The 17,370-nt window shown below is 49.5% G+C and overlaps 4 protein-coding genes across 4 annotated transcripts; 2 read left to right on the top strand and 2 right to left on the bottom strand.

Moving 5' to 3' along the window:
* Positions 1 to 4,120: 4,120 nt before the first annotated feature.
* Positions 4,121 to 4,531, bottom strand: LOC143775136 (histone H3). Its single transcript, XM_077262980.1, has one exon. It carries the CDS (start codon positions 4,529 to 4,531, stop codon positions 4,121 to 4,123), a length of 411 nt encoding a protein of 136 aa, XP_077119095.1.
* A 1,377-nt stretch (positions 4,532 to 5,908) lies between these two features.
* On the bottom strand, positions 5,909 to 6,690 carry LOC143773953 (histone H1A-like). The gene has a single exon (XM_077261256.1). It carries the CDS (start codon positions 6,574 to 6,576, stop codon positions 5,920 to 5,922), a length of 657 nt encoding a protein of 218 aa, XP_077117371.1. The 5' UTR covers positions 6,577 to 6,690; the 3' UTR covers positions 5,909 to 5,919.
* Positions 6,691 to 9,652: 2,962 nt separating this feature from the next.
* On the top strand, positions 9,653 to 10,442 carry LOC143773952 (histone H4). The gene has a single exon (XM_077261255.1). The coding sequence runs from the start codon at positions 10,116 to 10,118 to the stop codon at positions 10,425 to 10,427; it is 312 nt and encodes a 103-aa protein (XP_077117370.1). The 5' UTR covers positions 9,653 to 10,115; the 3' UTR covers positions 10,428 to 10,442.
* A 4,050-nt stretch (positions 10,443 to 14,492) lies between these two features.
* On the top strand, positions 14,493 to 14,997 carry LOC143773951 (histone H2B 1.1-like). The gene has a single exon (XM_077261254.1). The coding sequence runs from the start codon at positions 14,566 to 14,568 to the stop codon at positions 14,941 to 14,943; it is 378 nt and encodes a 125-aa protein (XP_077117369.1). The 5' UTR covers positions 14,493 to 14,565; the 3' UTR covers positions 14,944 to 14,997.
* The last annotated feature ends 2,373 nt before the right edge of the window (positions 14,998 to 17,370 follow it).

The following is a 17,370-nucleotide window of genomic DNA, read 5'->3' as shown; positions in this document are numbered from 1 at the left end:
TGAACACCTGTTCCACATCGGTAGATGATCCACATCGGGGGCTGATTGCAATCACCTGCCTAATATCGTGTCTCACCCAGTGTGAAGCTGTGACCGCTGCAGCCTGTAATGGTGGGAAGAGCTCTGATAAGGCGACAGCTTCACAATGTGACTCCTCAACCAAACACATGAACATCTCCGGGGAGAAACTGTGAAGTATTAATGGATTTATGTGACCCCCACCATTGTGCAAAAGGGGTATATTGGGAGAAAAGCGGAGACGCAAAATCCAGCGTCTGCACAGAGCACAGCTGTATTATATAGCATATATGGTGCAAAACATCAAATCTGCACAGCCCAGGTCAGCAGTGTAATGAGTGTCACTGATAATAGAGGAGAGTGTACAGTATATAGAGCAGTGTACAATATAGAGCGGTGTGTACAGTACATAGACCAAAGTGTACAGTACATAGACCAAAGTGTACAGTATATAGAGCAGTGTACAGTATATACAGCAGTGTACAATATAGAGCGGTGTGTACAGTATATAGAGTAGAGAATACAGTATATACAACAGTGTACAGTTTATAGAGCAGTGTGTACATATATAGACCAAACTGTACAACCCATCTGCACGTGCAGGAGGCTCCTCACTCACGTCATATCCTATACTGACTCTCTGCGGTGTCTGCTGCGACTCAGACAATCCTCATATGTTCCATAGGAGCCTGGTGTGAGCGCTGCGGCCTGGGGGAAGTGGAGCGGGAATCTACACAAGCACGGGCACTAAGGTGTTAAATGGAGGAGGAAACACTTATTGGGTATTGGTTGGCGCTTTGGGCCGATGATTCTCAGTTATTTGCAGTTGAAGGATCGGATATTCGCCATTACTCTCCCGCTCAGTCGCTGTTAGATTGATGTCGGATTATTACCTGCCTCTGTTCCCCCAGATTGGAAGCAGACTAATCACCAATGCCCAGGGTCGTCAGCTCACCGCACTACTACTCTCAATATCCCTTGCCGGCTCAGCAGTACTACCCTCCCAGCAATCCCCCACACCCGGGCTGCTGATGGATAAAGCCGGTCACATCCCTGCACACAGCCGGACATTGGCTCCTCGGGACGCGGCAGCTTCTTTGTGGCCCGGGTATTACTGAGGTATTGTACCATCATGTTCTATCACAGACCTCTTGCCTGTAGCTGTGGAACTGATCTCTAACTATATTGCAGGAATAAACTAGTAAAGTAAATGAATCAGTCTGCCCCGAAATGTCGCTTCTAGGACGTTTCCCTGTCAGTATATCGCCCACAATACTGATTGTGATAAAGTGCCGGAAAATGTAATGCAGCCGTCTCCGGGTCAGACACACGGGACACATCTCCCCATCTCCGGCAGTAACAACCACTGACAGCACGGAGGCCACTGGTCCCCGGGGAGACTTCATCCTCTTAGGAGCCTCCTGATGCTTCCTTCACTGTTGAATCTAAACATGCAGATCATTGCGGAAGATGCCTACACTGCGCTGACAGTGACGCCCGACATCCATTACTCGGAGAACCCAGCGCCAAAATAAGAGGCAGGACTTATTCAAATCTTTGAAAATGGGCTGTTTGCCCACTTTGATGCCAGTGCTGATGCCCAAAACCCATTTGGGCCAGGGTAACAGGACCTTTGTTTGATGCAGGGCATCACTATCTATGGATTCTAAGTGTGAGATCAGCGGCCCAAAGTCATATAACCCCTTAAAAACATCAGCTACTTATTCAAATATGTGACAATCAGCTGTTTGCCCACTTTGACGCCAGTTCTGGCGGCCAGAACCCATTTGGGCAAGGCTGGAGGTGCCTGGTTTTGATGTGGGGCTCCCTGTTCCATATGTCTGCAGTGTGACATCAGTGGCCTACAGTCATTTAACCCTTTCTTCAACGCTCTTTAGTGCCCATATTTGTGTTAGTTTTATTGTTTTTTTGTAGCTGTTTTTAAGTGTATACACATCAGCGAACCTCCGTGCATTGCATGTTATTATTGTGACGCTGATTTGTTGTTGCTAAACCTATAAAAACAGAAAATAAAAATTTGCCGAATAAGAAACCAACTTCAGATCCGAATAAGGAATAAGAAAACAACTTCAGCCTTGTCCCCGACATCCATTACTCGGAGAACCCAGCGCCAACATAAGAGGCAGTCTGTTACAAGTTCCTTATTATTGTAGGACTTCCCACAGACCCAGCAGGACGTGTTGGTCATAAATAGTGATGGGCGAGCAGTCCTTACTAATATCCGGGGCACTGGGTCCTCTGCTGCCAATGATCCTGTCAGTAGTGTTGAGCGATACCTTCCGATTGGATTGGATCTAATAAGGGGGCAAGTCCAGGCGTTTTGTAAATCTGTTAAAATGTCTAGAAACCTAAGATCATGCTATTATTTGGCGCTGATTAGTATCAGGCTCAGCGTCTCTGCAGGGTACAATATCCCCTGTACACCTGCCTATAGTATCGGTCACAGCCTGGGACGTGTCTTCTATACTCTCCCCGATCCACCTGTTTGGGGAAAGACAGCTGGAAGGACAGGACCCGGTGTTATCAGCGGGGTAGTAGAGCTGCCCCTACCGGAATACCAGCGATCGCCGCTACAGCATAATAATCTGAGGGGCAAAGAACAGAGATTGAGCGGGAAATTCAAAATCACCAACGGATCTGTAATCAATCAGCCAATGAGGGAGAGACATCCGTGTGCTGATCCCCACTACACACTTGCTTTACAGAAGCGGCTACTTCCCCCACCCGAGACCCGGCAGCGTCACATCAGGCTCCTGGCAGAACGTAGGAGACTTGTCTTAGTCGGGCTGTGATAGGATCAGCGCGGACACCACAGGGAATCTGCATAGGATAATAAGCGGGTGAGTGAGGAGCCCTGACAGGGATTAACCCCTCCCCCGCCAGCCTGTAATTGCAGATTGAGGGTCGCTCGCAGAATTCAGCGTCAGAAGAATAATCTTCAGATGGCTGGAAATGAGCCCTTATTGGGGGAGGACATTGTGCAGTGATTGGGACATATAATGGCTATTTCCCCATAGATCCAGGAAGCGGCTAGTCAGCTGTGCCAGGACTGTAAACCCTGCAGCTTGGAAGCTGTGCACTCAGTGAAAAGTCTCGATAGTAGCCGCACCCAGTGTTCTATGAGGAGTCGGCTTCCTTCAGGAGCTTTGTCCCCTGTATAAACTGTACTTATCCCTCATGGGTGTACTTGTCCCCTCAGAGGTGTATGATCAGGGCCATCACATTGTCACTTCGGAGCGGCATGATCAGTGCCAGCATCTTTTCTCCGCAGAGCTGTATGATCAGTACGACCACTTCTACAGCTACAGGCAGGAGGTCCGAGATAGGAAATGTTCCACCATGTATTGCAGAAAAGAGAGAGGAAGCAGCGGAAACATATGGACAGCGGTAAGGTGCCTGACACTGGCAATGTAACTGTCACCAGGGCCCAACCACAGCAATGTCATCCATGATGTGCTGGGAGGAAGTATTGGCTGGAGAAATACAGGACTATGCTGCCATAACTCTGCCGCTAGTAATGATGACTCCAATTATCGTAACAATGTCACTAATGCCGGGAATATGAAGAACTGATCCTCTGCAGCTATAGGAAGAGCCGTGAGTGAGGAGTTGGGGCGCTTTCAAATGTAAACCTAATATCCGGTGATGGAGGACTGGATCAGGCTGTGTATATGCAGGTACGAGGTCCACTATGCCGCTGCCTGGATTATCGGTCATCATAGCCTGAGACTTGTCTTACTTCCCACACACACTGGGGCCCTGGCTGCTCCCTCCTCTTTAACTCTTAGAGTTGGCACCGCGGATCTGAGGAAAAGCTGCTCGTTCTTAGCAATTCATGGTGTGGCAGATAACGAGATCACTCAGCACTTCGGCATCAAGGCACTGACAGGTGATGAGCCCCTCTCCGTCCACTCATTACTGACAGGATCATTGACAGCAGAGGACCCAGTGCCCCGGACATTAGTAAGGACAAGTGACCTATAATTGGCAGAGTAAGATGTTAGGAATGAGCTCGTCTTGAGGGAGGATTTGGTGGCTCTGAAAAGAGCCTTTGTGGTACAGTCAGGTGTGGAGGACAGATCTAAGCTCTCTCCCCACGGATCCGGCGGGCCAGCTGGATGTCTTTGGGCATGATGGTGACTCTCTTAGCGTGGATGGCGCACAGGTTGGTGTCCTCGAACAGCCCCACCAGATAAGCCTCGCTGGCCTCCTGCAGGGCCATGACGGCCGAGCTCTGGAAGCGCAGATCGGTCTTGAAGTCCTGGGCGATCTCTCTCACCAGGCGCTGGAAGGGAAGCTTACGGATCAGCAGCTCGGTAGATTTCTGATAGCGGCGGATCTCACGGAGAGCGACTGTTCCTGGCCGGTATCTGTGCGGCTTCTTCACGCCGCCAGTGGCGGGAGCACTCTTCCTGGCAGCCTTAGTGGCCAGCTGCTTGCGGGGAGCTTTCCCTCCGGTGGATTTACGGGCGGTCTGCTTGGTTCTGGCCATACCTCTGTATAGAAGAGAACAGAAGTGATGAGGGGAGCGGCGGGAGCAGGGTATTTATACTCCTCTGCTCCTATTCACGCTCCATGTGGACACGCCCCCTGCGCACCATTGGTTATTTTGAAGAACGTGAGCAGCCAATAACTGGGATGTCATTGACCAATCATTGTTCAGAAGATACTCACCCTGATTCCCTGTAAATCCCTCCTTCTTAAAGAGTGGACGGGGATCTCTCTTCACTTTTTCGACTGCGAATACAGGCAGCGTCACACCGTGTCTACATGCGTCTTCTACAGCAGGAGCCGCAGATCTGTGTTTCTATATTCCCAATACCCGGAGCTGTACCGTGGCTCCTCTATCAGGAGGCTCCGATTCTCACATCGCAGTAATAACCGCACCCCTCCTCATTCACTAAACAGACGGTTTACATGCGCTGATGAATGATTAGGAGGAGGCAAGAATTAGATTTCTGTAGGACATCGGCCCCTTCCCTCTGTTAATTACACTCATCTGTCAGCTCGACCGGTGTGATCGGAGCGCAGCTCTCTGCGGATTGCGGGAGAAGCGTATTCATTGTCGCACTGGAACAGCTCCCTGTCCACACGGTCATCTAGAAGCGCCAGCAGAAATACGGGCCCTGATCATACAGCTCTGCGGAGGAAAAGAGCGGAATCGTAAATTCTGATGAATAGAAAATCCCAGTGGGGACAAGTGATCAGTTTTATTATTAATGTGGTCCCCACTGATGACTCTACTCGGCGGTTCGTTAATATTCACTAAACTTGAATGTGCCTGGTAAGTGATGCGGAGCTTCCCGCAATAAGGAGCTGCAGATCATCCCCGGACACACCGTGACAGCTGATGGCCCTTTCTCTCCTAGTGCAGAGCCAGTGTCATTATCAAAGTCAGTGTCAGTGGGAATGGCCTGCCTCCCTCTGTGCGTTTTGAATGGCTGTTTTTGTACAGGAGCTGCAGGGAGGAGAGTCCTGGCTGCTGCTGTATGTGGTGCCAGATCTTTCCCAAGCCGCTCCGCTGTCAGGGGCCCTTGGCACATTCCTTGTTATATGTAACAAGCGCAGAATGAAGAGGGGAAACGGGAATTGCTCGCTGTATAACAGAGGGAACTATCGAGTCCATACAAGTTACGGGGCCACCGCTAGTCTGCAAATCATAGGGTTAATAAACTTGTGATTAAATCACTGCGGGAGGGCAGAGATCTCCGATCGGCATAAGGGCGCTAACTGGTCAGTATCATTGGCAGCAGAGTACAGACACCAGATGTTACCGAGCACAAGTGATCACTGGGCAGATGAGAGGAATGAGCTCGTCTTGAGGGAGGATTTGGTGGCTCTGAAAAGAGCCTTTGTGTGTTACATAACAATGGCTGCAGCTTATTTCTTAGCCGCGGGCTTCTTGGCTTTAGCCGCCTTCGTAGCCGGACTCTTGGCAGCTTTGGGTTTGGCCGCCTTCTTAGCCGGACTCTTCGTCACCTTCTTGGGTTTCGGAGCTGCTTTCGGCTTCTTGGGGCTCTTGGCTGCCTTTTTGGCCGCGGCTGCTGCGGGCTTCTTTGCCTTCTTAGGGCTCTTCTTGGCCGCAGTCGGGGCCTTCTTGGGCTTCTTCGGGGATTTGGCCGCTTTCTTGGCTGCTGGTTTCTTGGGCTTGGCCGCAGCCGCCGGCTTCTTCTTGGCCGCCTTCTCCTTGGTCTCCTGCTGCTTCTTGTTCAGCTTGAAGGACCCGGAGGCGCCGCTGCCCTTCACCTGGAGGATGGCGCCCTTGGTGACCAGACCCCTGACGGCCAGCTTCAGGCGGCTGTTGTTCTTCTCCACATCGTACCCACCGGCAGACAGAGCCTTCTTTAGGGCGGCCAGAGAAACCCCGCTGCGCTCCTTAGAGGCGGACACGGCTTTCACGATCAGCTCGGAAACGCTGGGACCGGAGGGCTTCTTGCTCTGCTTGGCGCCCCCTGCGGCGGATTTCTTCGGCTGCTTCTTGGACTTGGCGGCCGGTTCTGCGGGAGGAGGAGCGGCGGCTGGCGCGGTCTCTGCCATCTTGTAGTAAGTAATGGGGGAAACACAACTATCTCCTGGAAGGAAAAAATCACTGAGTCCAGAGCTGGCGGCGCCTCATATATGTACAGTCACACTGCGCACTGATTGGCTGACGAGCTGCATCGCCCTGAGCTTTTATTGGATGATATTGGACGCTGGCCCCGCCCTCTCCTGTCTGAGCCAAGAGAAGCTCCGCTCTCCCTTTGTGTTTCCCTGCCCGGGATCAGAGCCCATTACCGGCCAGCAGGGCGCGCTGTCTCCGTATCCCCTCCTCCTGAAATCTCCCCTACATGTCTATAGCTGTCACTGGCGGAGGAGGCAGAAAGGAGCCGGGAGGAGGCCTGGGATCTCCCCATAGTCCTGGAGCAGCTGAGAAGCCAGGAGGTGACACAGGAGGCGGCTCCCGCCCTGTTATATCCAGTGTGTGCAGTGTATGGGGGAAACAGAGAAAACAGAACCTTTCATTCTGAAGCTAGGACATTACAGACCGGCCAACAATCCCAGCGTGTTTACATCGCTATTTTCTATATACTGCAGCATATGGAGCATGAAACGGGTTTGCCGAGTAATCAGAGCTATATGGCAGAATACAGCACTATATAGAGGTCGGGTTTGCTGCAGTATCTGGTGTGTATTCAGCCTTGTGCGATATTCACAGCATCATCTTGGCGGATACAGCACAATATGGGGGTATGTGGCGCTATAAGCGTGGTATACAGCATTACATGGGTGTATACAGTGTTTTATGGCAGAATACAACATTTTGTGGGAAAAATACAACAGTATTTGAATTGAGCGTGTACAGCAGTGTAGAGGGCAGATGCAGCCATAGAGAGGGTTACATGGCGCCGGGTGGAGATTATATAGCACTTTTTGGCCATCCACATAGCTAGATGGGATGTATAGATCACCATATGGAGGGTGCAGTGCAGTATATGGAGATACCCAGTACTATATGGAGATATACAGCAATTAGGGAGCGCGCACATCACTATATCAGGATTATACAGCTCTGTACGGTGGTATGCAGCACTATCTGGATACAGGAGATGCTGCAGTATATTCAGGAATACAAGACTATATTGAGGGTTATTAGCGCTATATAGTGGTGTACAGTACTACTTGATTGGCATACACCAAAAAATGGGTGTATGGAACGGTAATTGGCTGTATGCAGCGCTATGCTGAATATTGAGTATTTGGAAATATACAACATTTACAGTAATATAGGGCGATTTTACAGCACTATATGGAGTGCCCACATCACTTTCTGGAGAGTAGACAGCACTATATGGAGGTATACAGCAGTATATGTAAGTATCAGCACTATGTTGGATTCATCACTATACCGAGGCTGTATAGCGTTTACTGCAATTTATGGAAATATATATGACTATATAGAGGATACACATCACTAATCGGAGGTATAAGGTGCTGAGGGTGTTCAACCTTATTTATAGATTATACAGGTTTATGTGGAAGACATGCAGCATTACATAAGTATTCAGGAGTAAATGGGGAGTATGCAGCATATGTGGCCTTTGTTGTGCACCCACTGTGGCAATAACTAAAAGAGGATTATACCCACAATGCCAAGCATTAATAGAGGATTGTAACCACTGTGCCAGGAACAAATAGAGAATTACACGCACTGTGCCAAGCACTAATGGAGGATTATACCCACTGTGCCAAGAACGAAGATGATTTTAACCACTGTGCCAAGCACTAATAGAGAATTGTACCCACTGTGCCAAAAAGTAAAAGAGGATTATACCCACTGTGCAGAGAACTAATAATTGATTACAAGCACTGTGCCAAGAACTAATAGAGGAATATAGCCACTCTGCCAAGAACTAATAGACAATTGCACCCACTATGTGAAGAACTAATAGATTTCATGTAGCGCCCCCACCGCCGCAGGGCCGAGGGGTACCCGGTACCGGGCCTCTGAGTCTCTACTCTGGGGTTGTCACAGAGGCTAGGCCCCGGTCCGTGACCCTGCCGTGGGGCGCACAGTGAATGGGTAGGTAGATGTAGATGGTGGTGACGGTAACGGTGCAGTTGTGGGGTGCAGGTCGCGGTAAATAACGAGGACACCAGGTTGCAGTCTCTTTACCTCTTTACTGAAGATCTCTGGGTCCTCAGTCCGGAATACGGTTCACCAGGCTGCGCAAGTCCGGCCGGTCCCATGGCACCTCCAGAGTTCTCTTCATAGGTGGAAATCTGTGCCTTCCTGCTTGCGCTATGTGTTGTGGTCCTTCCCTGCTGTGCTTACGGAAAGTACCCCACAACTGTTGTGTCTGTTTCTTAAGTTCCCTCACAACTCGATTAGATGATGTTCTGCTAATCCTCCGTCCCTCCCTGATGTTCTGGTTGGGACGGCACCCGTTTGACGGGTAGGCTCGGAGCTCTTCCGGGACCCTAGACTCGCCCCTCTCCACAAGTTGCCCCCCAAGACTGCATAGGTGATTTAAGTTAGACAGCCCGCCTTAGACTGACTGTCCTGCCGCTGTTTAGAGTATTGCTTGAAGCTGGATATTATAATACTCCCTCGGCGTTCCGGCCACCGGTTATGCGCCTCAGTAGGATGTTGCCTCGGTCTTACAGCACGACTCCTACTGGTATTCTCCTATTGCTATGATCTCGTTTCTCACTCAGCACAATCTATCTCGCTTCTGGTCCCTCCTTGGGCACCGCCGCTATCCTGAGCAGGCACGGTCCCGTTACGTTCGTTCAAGTTGCCAAGCCTCTGTCAGGATCCCACCCCTGACAGAGACCCTACTGTATCTTCCCCCACAACACCCTCTGCCACAAGGTGTTGCCTGGTTCCAACCCAGTCAGCTTCTCCTCTAACTTCCTGCCTGACCCCCAGTTTACCCACCATGGTGGGGAGTGGCCTAGTGAATAGAACCCTTAGCTCTCCCCGGAGGCCCGGCTGTGAAATGTATTGGTGTCTGTGATACCTGGTCAGATGAACTCCTTCAGTGCCATCAGACGTACCATAGCTCCCCATAGTGGCGGAGCCACAGTACTGCAACGACCAGGACTCTGGGGCGCTGCATTTCACGCACTGTGCAAAGACCAATAGAGGATTATACTCACTGTGCCAAGCATTTATAGAGGGTTGTACCCACTGTGCCAAGAACTAATAGAGGATTGTACCCACTGTGCCAAGAACTAATAGAGATTGACATATTTCCAGACATGAATCTCACATTGTCATTAATGGAGAACAAAATGTCTCCTTCCTCCAAGAAGCAGAGGCGCCGAACTGAGGAGTTCTTTTTTTAAAACTTTTTTTTAGCATAATAAAGAGAGGCGGGAAAATGAATGCTGATTGAGCGGTAAATTCAAATCATCAATTGTTACGCGTTCAACCAATTAGAGAGTAAGGGGTGGAGCTGATAATGGAAATTCAGATAACCAAATCTCCACCGGAACGCGTCATCTCTGCGGTTCTCACTTCGGTCCGCTCGCCCTCTATATAAAGGAAGTACGCAGCACTGCTCAGTCATCTTGTTCTATTGATTGCGTGCAAGATGTCTGGTCGCGGTAAAGGAGGGAAAGGTCTCGGGAAGGGCGGCGCCAAGCGGCACAGGAAGGTGCTCCGTGATAACATCCAGGGCATCACCAAGCCTGCTATCCGCCGTCTCGCCCGCAGAGGAGGCGTCAAGCGCATCTCCGGCCTCATCTATGAAGAGACTCGCGGTGTCCTGAAAGTCTTCCTGGAGAACGTGATCCGTGACGCCGTCACCTACACCGAGCACGCCAAGAGGAAGACCGTCACCGCCATGGACGTGGTGTACGCGCTGAAGCGCCAGGGCCGCACTCTCTACGGCTTCGGAGGTTAACTGTGTTCTCTTCTTTATCCCGACACCCCAAAGGCTCTTATCAGAGCCGCCCACATCTTCCATGAAAGACTACAATACCTGCTCCTGGAATAGAAGCATTAATGTGATCGGACTGTAGATTTGCAGCAGAACATGCGGAAGCCTCAATCTGCTCTCGGTCACTGGTTTTGTCACGTTTACTATGCAAGTCCGAAGTGTATTCGGCGCTATGGAGAATATTCACTGACGGTATGCAGCGCTATATCGGGGTATACTGGTGTAACTACTGATGGATGATTGTCCGCCACATCCCTCACGCACTGGGTCCTAGTGCCGCCTGATTCCTGTGTTCTGCTGTTGGAGGCAGATGGGCTGTTAACGCTTTCATTGCTCTGCTGCATTTTCAGCTTGATCTCTTCCTTTCTGATAGTTTTAATTAACTCTTTCCTCCACAGACCGCTGCCGTCAGTCACTGCTCGTTATACCCGTCTCTATTTTATGAAGATTTGTTGTCCGATTTTGTTTTTATAACCCACATATATATGTATACTAAATATATCCGGAGCTTGTGTTATATTATAGAGAGAGTATACTGCTCCGGGGAATCAGACCCCTGTTGGGGTGGAAATCGGTCGCTGATCACTGAACACTAGCAGATCGCTCGATCTGACACAGCTTTAGGAGAAGACAAAACAGCGCGACGTGTGGGAACGTCATATCAATAATGTAGAAATCCGCCCTAAAACTCGCCGGGAGTCACCGGAACACTTCAGGATGACCCTTTTAGTGTTCGCTGATTTGTTTGAAGGCTCCGATACAGCACAGTGAACTGTAACCAACCGTCTCCTGAACATCCGACAGGAGCTCTGAAGGAGAAAATGGTGGAACATCAGAGGAAAATCGGCGACAAAACGCAGACAGCTCCGATCACAAGGATGAACGGCTGGAAAAGTCAGTGAGCAACGAAAGAGTTAACAGCTCGTCCGCCGCTTAGCAGAAGAACAATAATGTGGAAGCGGCGCTAGGACCCAGCGCTCTGAGAGGACACGGATCCGCAGGAGGCAGCGGAGGAGCAGCTCATGTAATGACGGGGTGGGCGGCTCTGAGAAGGGGCTTTGTCGGTGGTGATTGATACAAGCACTGTGCCGTATGACCCCTATATAGTGATGTGTACCCCATTATGGTGCGCTTTTCCCTGTGCTGTGGGTTTCATTGTTTGAGCAGAAGCAACAGATGACACCAGAGGCCGTGTTCTGTCTGCGCCCTATCCGTGTATTGTCCTGGTGCCGCCTGTCTGTGATTGTACTTTTATATATGGAATTATGTTTCCATTTTTTTACAATTACTGCATTTTTTATCAAGTAGAGAAAAAAAATAAATTCCACTGATATAAAAAAAAAAAACAAGCAAATACACAGTGAGGACACGGGGAGTTTCCTAGACCCCCGACTGCCATGGCAACCACTGTCATCGGCGACATCTTCCTTATGCTCTGCTGCCCCCTCCTCTGGCAGGAAGGTCCTTTATAAATAAGAAATCGGGGTCTGTAGGAGAGGACAGAGGGGTCTGGAAAAGGAGGTCGTAGAGTAGGACAGAGGCTTTTTTGGGAAGAAAGGGATGGGGAGTAAAATAGCTGTGACTGGAGAACGAAGGAAACGGACTATGTCTTTATTTACCATATATCTATAGGATTAGTAATGGATACTTATGTATCCATTACTTCTTCCTCTGTAAAGAGAAGGATCCGGAAAAGTCTGTAATCTCCACCGACCACAAAGGTCTCAGGTTATGAACACACCGGACAGATCACAGGATTTGGATAATGCAAATTAAGTCTCTGTATCCATGAAAGGAAACAGAAGCATGGCTGAGCCCCAGGTCTTGTATCACAGAATTCCGATACTGCTCCCCTAATCAGAAAATCTACAGGCCAGAAACAACCAATAATGCTCAAAACAAGCAGATTTCCCGATATGGTCCATCCTGGGACCACGCGTTATGTGAAGACAGAAAAAGCCACTGAGCGGGAACTGCCACCTTGTAACCAACATTAGCCCCTCCCCTGCCTCTGCTGATTGGCTGAGCACAGAACTGTTTGGGAGTTTGAATTTCCCGCTCGTCGTCGTCTCCGCAGCTTCTAAATGTCATTATGTAACTTCTTCCTCTGTAAAGAGAAGGATCCGGAATAGTCTGTAATCTCCACCGAGCACAAAGGTCTCAGGTTATTTGGAGAATCATGAATTAAACCCAATCATGTTTTACCAGATGACTGAGTCCCCAAAATATCAGATCTGGGGAGCAAAGGGTTAAATAACAGACGCCACTGATCACAGCAACTCGCTCAGAACTGACAAGATCAGTAGTGAAGGCTCAGAGCTGTAGAGGAGCTCAGCCCCGGATCTCACCGTCACCCTCCTCAGCATTTAGCCCTCACCTCTATTGCGCCACCTGCTATTTATCCCGTCGCTAGTAGAGACCCGGGCTGTGCAGCCGCAGACACGGCGGGAAGACTGGAGAGGACACAGATGCATTGACAACGCCCGGTGTCGGGTCGGACGATCCGCTCCTGTATGATGATCCCCCACTGGAGTCCCTGATTAGTGGCGCAGTATCTGCAGAAGCGGCGCTGGACATAGCGGGGAGCCGGTGCACGGACTGATCGGTGGCCGCATCCTCCTCGCAGGTGATTTGTTGCTTCGGAAATTCCCGCTCCGTTACTTACGGTTCTCACCAGTTGTTTCTAGTTGGGGAAATGTCGCAGCGATCAGTCCTGGGCTCTGAACAGACAATCTGGTCAGCTGAGAGAGAGATCCGGGTGAGGAGCACAGGGGAGAGGCCGAGATCCGATCACTGCTCCTCTGCTTCTTGCAATAGGTGGCGTCCTCCGATCACTTGCGACAGTGAGAACATCAGTGAGAAAATCGCACCGACCCGATAGCAATAAAGGCAACCAAATGAGTCCCCTGTATATCACCACACTGGCACTTCAATAATACATACTCACAAATAAAGACCTACTATTAAGTAGTCAAACAGAAGCGAACCATATAATTAAAATCATCAATATTCATTAAAGATTTTTTAAAAGATAATCGACAAAAAAAAATAATTATAAGGACATTCAACAGAAGGGGCTCCAGACGGTATGGCAATATGCTTAATAAAAGATGGTAAGTATACAGCTCCACCATAGCAATAAATAGGAACCCCGTAATATAGTATATATCCATTCTATGGGGTAACATATAGAACAATTACACCTATAAAAGAATAGCCTGGAGCTGGAAAATCCCACGCTGGCATATGTCATTCAAGACCAGCATACCATTATCAACAGTACAGGTGAAGGCTGTGTATCTAAATATCTCATGAACTCCAATGAGCCTAGACAAACCATCAACCACAGCGATAATGCCACACAGTCCCTGCTCAATAGCACAAAATCACCATTATAGTACCTGTCAGGACGCTGCGCAAGGATGACAATGTCAACGTGGATGCCAAAAACTGCCACAGAGATCCTCCTCTCCCCAACGTACGTTTCGCCCTGGCTTCTTCAGGGGGGGGTAGCAATAAAGTCACGACCGACCAAGGTAAAAGCTCCTATATGGAAGAATGCAGCACTATAGGGGGGTATACATCACTATGCATGGGTAAAAACGATACATGGGGGGTTCCAGCGCTCTATTGAGGGTATGTAGTACAACATGGTGTTTGTAGCTCTATAAGAGGAGTATATAGCACATATGGACGAAGGGTTTACAGTGCTATATGCGATACACAACATTACGTGTAAGGTATACAGCACTATTTGAGTATATATAGCACCATGTGGAGTTTATACAGCGAAATACAGAGCTGTACAGCACTATATGAGGATATACATTGCTATATTAACATACAGCGCAGTATATGGGGATTAACAACAGCACAATCTGGGGGCGCGGCCATGGAGAGGAGATTTATTTATGGAATAACCAATGAACTGCAGAGGGCGGAGCTTCTGTTGTTGATATTAGTCACCTGATTTTTCTCACCCAATAGCACAGCGATCTGACATCAGTGCTCATTTGCATGGGCCGGCTATAAATTCCGCTGCTCTGTGAGAGTCAGGATCATTTTTTACTCTCACTTGTGACAAGAACTATTTGCGTTCATTATGGCTGATCCCAAGTCTGCTCCAGCCCCCAAGAAGGGCTCCAAGAAAGCCGTGACTAAGACCCAGAAGAAGGACGGCAAGAAGCGGAGGAAGAGCAGGAAGGAGAGCTACGCCATCTACGTGTACAAGGTGCTGAAGCAGGTCCACCCCGACACCGGCATCTCCTCCAAGGCCATGGGCATCATGAACTCCTTCGTCAACGACATCTTCGAGCGCATCGCAGGGGAAGCCTCCCGCCTGGCTCACTACAACAAGCGCTCCACCATCACCTCCCGGGAGATCCAGACCGCCGTGCGCCTGCTGCTGCCCGGAGAGCTGGCCAAGCACGCCGTGTCCGAGGGCACCAAGGCCGTCACCAAGTACACCAGCGCCAAGTGATCTGCTCCTCCCCCTGCTCCGCCATCACCCCAAAGGCTCTTCTAAGAGCCACCACCCCGCCTACATGAGAGCTGTGACTGCTGATGTGTCCTGTCTCTCCGAGGTGTCTGATCGCACCGCCCGGGGCTCTGCGTCTAGTGACAGGAAAGAGCAGGTGAAGTAATAGAAGTAATAGAAGTGATTAACTGGGGGAGAGAAAACCTTGTCCGTATTAGTAATACTGTGGTTATTTCTCTGTAAGTTGCTCTGTGCTGTCGCTTCTAGTCAGATAATTCAGTTTTGTTAATGATTCTCTTGTTTCTCAATAACAGGAGACATTTGTGGTCGGTGGAGTTGATATAGAGACTTTCTGGATTCTTCTCTTTATAGAGGAAGAATTGACGTCATTACATTTAGAAGCAGCGGGAAATAGAAACCCCCTAACCGTTCTGTATTCAGCCAATCAGGAGCGGGAGGGAGGAGCTAATGTTGCCACTGGTAACACGTTCGCTGCTCCCGCTCAGTGGCTGATGCCTTGTGCTGTTCTTTGTCTCCATATAACACGTGGTCACGGGACGGACCGATATCGGGAAATCTGGTTGTGTAGAGCGATCATTGGTCGCTTACTTCCCATACAGAAGTCTGCAGATTTTCCAGGTTGGGGGCGCAACATCCGCTTCGGTTCTCGTTCATGGCTATAGAGAATGAATCCGCGTTATCCTAATGCTGTGATGTGCCCGTGTCTGACCTGGAGACCATCAGTATCGTGGAGGACGACATGCTGGCCAGAGACGATTCAGGAAAGACCGATGTTGCGTATTCCTGCAGATCTCACCCTGTCTCCTCATTTCCGGATCAGTTCTACAGCTACGGGCAGGAGGTCTGTGATAGGAAATGTCCCACCATGGTAGCGTCTAGATTGGAGTTGATTTCTTGAGGGGGAGGAGTGATTCCAAGAAATCATGATGTCACCGGACGGGGCGGGGCCTCCTTTAGGCCAATGACGAGCCGATAGCTGGAAGTTTTGTTTTGCTGAGGCTGCTGCTGGAGAAGAGACGCGGGAAATGAAATGCTGCTGTGTGAGGAGCGGACCGAGGAGCCGCAGCATGGAGCCAGTCTGAGGAGGGGACCGAGGAGCCGCAGCATGGAGCCAGTGTGAGGAGGGGACCGAGGGGCTGCAGCATGGAGCCAGTCTGAGGAGGGGACCGAGGAGCCGCAGCATGGAGCCAGTCTGAGGAGGGGACCGAGGAGCCGCAGCATGGAGCCAGTGTGAGGAGGGGACCGAGGGGCTGCAGCATGGAGCCAGTCTGAGGAGGGGACCGAGGAGCCGCAGCATGGAGCCAGTGTGAGGAGGGGACCGAGGGGCTGCAGCATGGAGCCAGTGTGAGGAACGATGCTGAAGTTGGTTTCTTATTCGGCTATTTTTTATTTTGTTTTTTTCAGGTTTTTCAATAAAAATAAACCATTCTAAGTATATAATATTATGCGGTCATGTGCCCTCTTGTGAATACACTTAAAAACAGATAAAAATATTAGAGGCTGGCACAAAAATGGGCATCAAAGTGGGCACTGAGGTATGGTATTAAAGGTGTTAAATGGCTTTGTGCCACTGATCTGACACCTGACTTGCATACCTTGTGATGCCACACATCAAGTTCCTGTCAATCCAGCCTGGCACAAATGGGTTCTGGGCATCAGAACTGGCATCAAAGTGGGCAGAGAACCAACTTTCACACATGCGAATAAGTAACAGCTATTTTTAAGGGGTTAAATGCCTTTGTGCCACTTATTAAACACCTGATTTACATACCTACTGATGCCCCACATGAAATCCATGTCACTCCAGCCTGGCACAAATGGGTTCTGGGCATCAGAACTGGCATCAAAGTGGGCAAATCACCCATTTTCACAGATTTGAATAAGTAACAGCTATTTTTAAGGGGTTAAATGCCTTTGTGCCACTGATCTAACACCTGATTTACATACCTACTGATGCCCCACATGAAATCCAAGTCAATCCAGTCTGGCACAAATGGGTTCTGGGCATCAGAACTGTCATCAAAGGGGGCAAATAGCACATTTTCACAGATTTGAATAAGTAACAGCAATTTTTAAGGGCTTAAATGCCTTTGTGCCACTAATCTAACACCTGATTTACATAACTAGTGATGCCCCACATCAAAGTCAAATCACTTCAGCCTGGCACAAATGGGTTCTGGGCATCAAAACTGGCATCAAAGGGGGCAATCGCCCATTTTCACAGATTTGAATAAGTAACAGCTATTTTTAAGGGGTTACATAGCTTTGTGCCACTGATCTAACACCTGATTTACATAACTACTGATGCCCCACATGAAATCCAAGTCACTGCAGCCTGGCACAAATCATCGGTTCGGGGCATCAAAACTGGCATCAAAGTGGGCAAATCACCCATTTTCACAGATTTGA

This window comes from Ranitomeya variabilis, chromosome 5 (genome assembly GCF_051348905.1).
Source record: "Ranitomeya variabilis isolate aRanVar5 chromosome 5, aRanVar5.hap1, whole genome shotgun sequence".
In the NCBI taxonomy this organism is placed as follows: domain Eukaryota; kingdom Metazoa; phylum Chordata; class Amphibia; order Anura; family Dendrobatidae; genus Ranitomeya; species Ranitomeya variabilis.
This window is presented reverse-complemented; position numbering and strand designations above follow the sequence as displayed.

Coding starts and splice junctions, on each gene's coding strand:
- LOC143775136 (XM_077262980.1), bottom strand. CDS start 4,531: ATGGCCAGAACCAAGCAGACCGCCCGTAAATCCACCGGAGGGAAAGCT.
- LOC143773953 (XM_077261256.1), bottom strand. CDS start 6,576: ATGGCAGAGACCGCGCCAGCCGCCGCTCCTCCTCCCGCAGAACCGGCC.
- LOC143773952 (XM_077261255.1), top strand. CDS start 10,116: ATGTCTGGTCGCGGTAAAGGAGGGAAAGGTCTCGGGAAGGGCGGCGCC.
- LOC143773951 (XM_077261254.1), top strand. CDS start 14,566: ATGGCTGATCCCAAGTCTGCTCCAGCCCCCAAGAAGGGCTCCAAGAAA.